General features: G+C 66.7%; 2 protein-coding genes across 2 annotated transcripts in view; one reads left to right on the forward strand and one right to left on the reverse strand.

The window, feature by feature from the left end:
• Positions 1-725: 725 nt before the first annotated feature.
• Positions 726-1,133, reverse strand: EMIHUDRAFT_120945 (hypothetical protein; the record flags this gene model as incomplete). The annotated part of the gene is made up of 1 exon (XM_005760625.1): positions 726-1,133. One exon carries the CDS (start codon positions 1,131-1,133, stop codon positions 726-728), a length of 408 nt encoding a protein of 135 aa, XP_005760682.1.
• A 154-nt stretch (positions 1,134-1,287) lies between these two features.
• The window catches only part of EMIHUDRAFT_460000 (hypothetical protein), a gene marked incomplete at its 3' end in the record, with an annotated part of 4,532 nt that continues 2,018 nt past the window's right edge, over positions 1,288-3,801 (forward strand). Inside the window, exons 1-8 of the mRNA XM_005760626.1 lie at positions 1,288-1,427; positions 1,648-1,726; positions 1,879-1,955; positions 2,035-2,107; positions 2,198-2,244; positions 2,353-2,685; positions 2,836-3,315; positions 3,392-3,495. Of these exons, the coding sequence (XP_005760683.1) occupies positions 1,319-1,427; positions 1,648-1,726; positions 1,879-1,955; positions 2,035-2,107; positions 2,198-2,244; positions 2,353-2,685; positions 2,836-3,315; positions 3,392-3,495 (1,302 nt within the window). The 5' untranslated portion in view covers positions 1,288-1,318. The remainder of the gene's footprint in view (positions 1,428-1,647; positions 1,727-1,878; positions 1,956-2,034; positions 2,108-2,197; positions 2,245-2,352; positions 2,686-2,835; positions 3,316-3,391; positions 3,496-3,801) is intronic.

The following is a 3,801-nucleotide window of genomic DNA, read 5'->3' on the forward strand; positions in this document are numbered from 1 at the left end:
CAGTTGCACTATTGTTGGCTGAAATCCTCAACGTTGTTCAAGTGTTCTCCCCAGCCCAAGCTGTTACTGTTTGTTACTGTTGTTACTGTTGTTCAGTGGTCAGCAAGCAGAAAATGACAAAAAACCCGGGTAAAACCCGAAAATACCTGGGGTTTTCCAGGTATTTTCGGGTATTACCCGCACTGGACGCTGGAGATCGTCGTGGGTCACTGCCAGGCCTTCCTTATTGTTGTTCAGCTGGCCTAACGTTAGCTACTGTTGTTGGGGAGCCCCACTGTTGTTCTGTTGTTACTGTTAACACTAGCAACACTGTTCAGCTCTTAACGTTTGACAGCTCTATCCTCGAGCCGGAGGGCAACGGGCAGGCCGCGTCTCTCCACGCCCACGCCTCTCGGAGTTTGGGGCGCGCTCTCGCGTGGGGAGCGCTGGGGACGCGTCTATCTCGGGCATCGGCGATCGGAGTTTCTTTTTCGTTTTATCTGTGATTAGAGCGTATCTGCGGGGTGTTCTGGCCATGCTCTGGGGCCGAGCCTTGGCGAGACTGCGTCAGCTGTTTCCACAACTTACCTCGCCAGCCTACATGCACACTGTCCCGGGAGAGGGACCTCCGCACCTCTCTATACACGACGTACACCGGGGGCTGTAGCGCGGAGAGCCGTAGTAGACGGGTACTGAGTACAGGTGGGACACGCAGTTCACCACAGGAGGCCGTTGCAGCCTTTTCTTCATGCCCGCCGCTGGCCCTTCACAGGTCGCCTAGTCCACTCGTACGCGACCGCAGCCACGGTGGCCGCGCACCGCACCCGGTGCGCCGTCCGCGTCGCCGTGCTGGCGCCGACGGTGTACTCTGTGTTGGCTGCGGCCGCCGCCTCGTAGGCGACGGCACAGAGGAGCACCGAGCGGTCGGCCGAGCCGCCGAGAGCCGCGCTCGCGAGCATGAGCCCGTATGCTCCCAGGAGCGCGGCCACGTGCCGGCCCCACATCGCCGGGATGTCCGAGATGGGAGCGCCTCCGAGCGACTCTCCGAGCTGCAGCGCGGCGAGCGCCTGCTGACGAGCGGCGTACTGGAAGGAGAAGAGGAGCGAGAGCAGGGACAGGCAGGCGAAGACGGCGCGTGTGCCGGCGGCGAGCATATGCAAAATCCTCGATCAGCACGCGCACTCTGCTCGCGCACCAGCGAGCTTAGTGCGGCGGTGAGCCATGTCTAGAAAAGAGAAAATTCTCCGACGAAAGAGAATTTCCAAAGAAAAAAGAAAAGAGAGACGCGATCATTTGCTTGCGGACAGCAACGGTCAAGGCTCTGCCCGGCAGTGGGACGATGCCGCGGCCTTGGGGCCGCCTCCTCTTCACCGGCGGCGAGGAAGGCGACGCCACCCTCCGCAAGGTCGACCTCACCGAAGGCGAGCACATCGTCGGTCGCCGGCCAGGCGCGGCGTCCCTCGCTGCTGCTGCCTCTGCCCGGCCGGCCACGCCCTTGCCGCGGCCGCTGCCGCTGCCCCCGCGCGGCCGCAGCCCACGCCGCCGTCCTTCTCGCCACTGTCGGGACAGCGCTGCCGCCCCTCCCGCCGGCGGCGGCGGCGCCGCCCTCCGCTGCCGCGCCGCCGCCCGCGCGCTGCGACGGCCCTCCTTCCCTGTTGCCCGCCCCAGAGTGCCTCGTCGTCTACACCGACAACCGCATCTCCAGCACCCACTTCAAAATCTCGCTCCGCAACTCGAGCGACCTCGGGCGCGTGGCGTCACCGCCGCCGCCACCGCCACCGCTGCTCGCCACCGCCACCGCCACCGCTGCTCGCCTCCGCCCTCGCCGCCCTCCGCCGCCCTCCACCGTCATCACCGCCGCCATCGCCGCGCTGTCACACGCGCGCCGCCGCCGCCCAGGAAGCGCGCCTTCGACGTCTGCCTCGAGGACTGCTCTGCGAATGGCACCTACCTCAACGCTCAGCTCGTTGGAAAGGGTCCACTCCTTGCACGCTCGCCTCGCTGCGCTTTGCGGGAGAGACGCCTCCCTCACTCTGCTTCGCCCCGTGCCAACAGGCAACTTTTGCTTCCTGTTCCAGCGCGATGAGATCGGGCTGCTCAAGCCGTGCGGCGGCGACGAGCAGCCGCCGTACGCCTACATCTTCCACGACCTGACCGACGGCTGCAAGCCTCTCTAGATGCGGCAGAGAGCCGCGGCAGAGAGCCCGCGCGTATGTAGAGCACTCGAGATCGCCGCGAGCGCAACAAACTACCTTCTCGAGAGACGTGCTCTGCCGGCTTCTGTACTCGCGGCCGTCGACGTCTCGCGATGCGCTGACTGCGCCGCACTGTGCCGTGCTCGCACGCCTCCAGCCCACTGCCGCTGTGACGCAGGCACCGCCGACCACTTCCCCTTTCTGGCCACCGACGCGACGCCGCAGCGCGCCGCCAAGGCGGTGCCGCCGCTGTCCGTGTCGGGGCTGAGCAGCTCTGGCCCGACGCCCCTCCCGACGGAGCGCGCCTCCGCAGCCTCCTCCTCCTCCAACGGCACCGCCAAGAAGCGGCTCGGCGGCATCTTTGGCTCGCGAGCCAGCTCGCGGTGCGACACAGACGAGGCGGCAACGCCGCCGTCGGAGCAGCACTCCCTCGGCGCGGAGTCCGTGGGGGATGAGTCCTTGGACCTGGTCTCTCGCCAGCTCGCCATGCTCAACGACCCGAGCCCGACAGGCGGAGGGGGGAGATATGGGCGAGATCGGGTCGAGATCGGGGCGAGGTATAGAAGCGGGTGGCGCCACTCTCCCATGCACACGCGCCCGCCCACACGCCGCAGCCGTGGGGGCGTGAGGAGCACCTCTTCACAGCCTGCGCTGTGAACAGGCATGCACACGCTCAACCACACGCTGCAGCGCGGCTTCAAGTTCCAAGCCGACGCGATCGCCCTCGGCGGCGTCACGGCGTTCATGGACGTCATCGGCGCGACGATGGCCAAGCCGAAGAAGACGGCGATGGACTTGCAGGTTCTCGACATCGCGCTCGACATGCTGCTCACCACCAGCGCGTCGGAGGAAGGCGCCTCCTCGCTGCTTGACGAGGAGGGCGGCTTCGACAAGCTCGTCTCCGTCCTCTCGAGCCCGGCGCAAAAGACGCGCTCCAAGGCGCTGCAGCTGCTCGCCTGCATGGTCGTCTACACGGACAAGCCGCTCGTCGAGTCCTCGCTTCGCCGCGCCAACCGGTACGGCGGCGCGAGCCCCGGCGTGCTGCTTGCCTCTTTGCTGCGCGACAAGGAGGGGGCGCTCCCGGAGGCGCAGACGTGCACCGATGTGGTCACGCTGCTCAACGCACTGGTCGCGTGCTCCGGTGCCCCCCCGCCGGCCTCGTCCGCTTTTTCAGCGCGGGCGGTGGAAGGATTCATCCGTTAGTTCACGGCTGACAGGTAACCCCGCCGCCCTCGTCGACGAGCTCTCCAGCGCCGGCGTCGACGACGCGCTCACCGAGATCGAGCCGCTCTTCTCCTCCAGCCCCGACCTCGCCCTGCAGGTGGTCGGCCAGCACACTTCATCCTTGACTCACAGCTCATCTTAGTTGCCACGACCTCGCCCCTGCAGGTCGACCAGCTAGTTCCTTCGCACTTCATTCTTGACTCACAGCTCATCACTGAATCCTTCATCACAGCTCGTCACACCACTCCAACCTCCCCCCCTGCAGGTCGACAGATACGGCGCACAAAAGGCGAAGCTCGCAGGCGTAGAGCTCGCTCCGCCGCCGCCGCCGCCGCCGCCGCCCGGCCCGCCGCCGCCGCTCCCGCCGCCGCCGCTCGCGCCCCCGCCGCTCGCGCCTCCGCCG

The sequence above is a fragment of the Emiliania huxleyi genome (genome assembly GCF_000372725.1).
Source record: "Emiliania huxleyi CCMP1516 unplaced genomic scaffold EMIHUscaffold_749, whole genome shotgun sequence".
Taxonomy (NCBI): domain Eukaryota; phylum Haptophyta; order Isochrysidales; family Noelaerhabdaceae; genus Emiliania; species Emiliania huxleyi.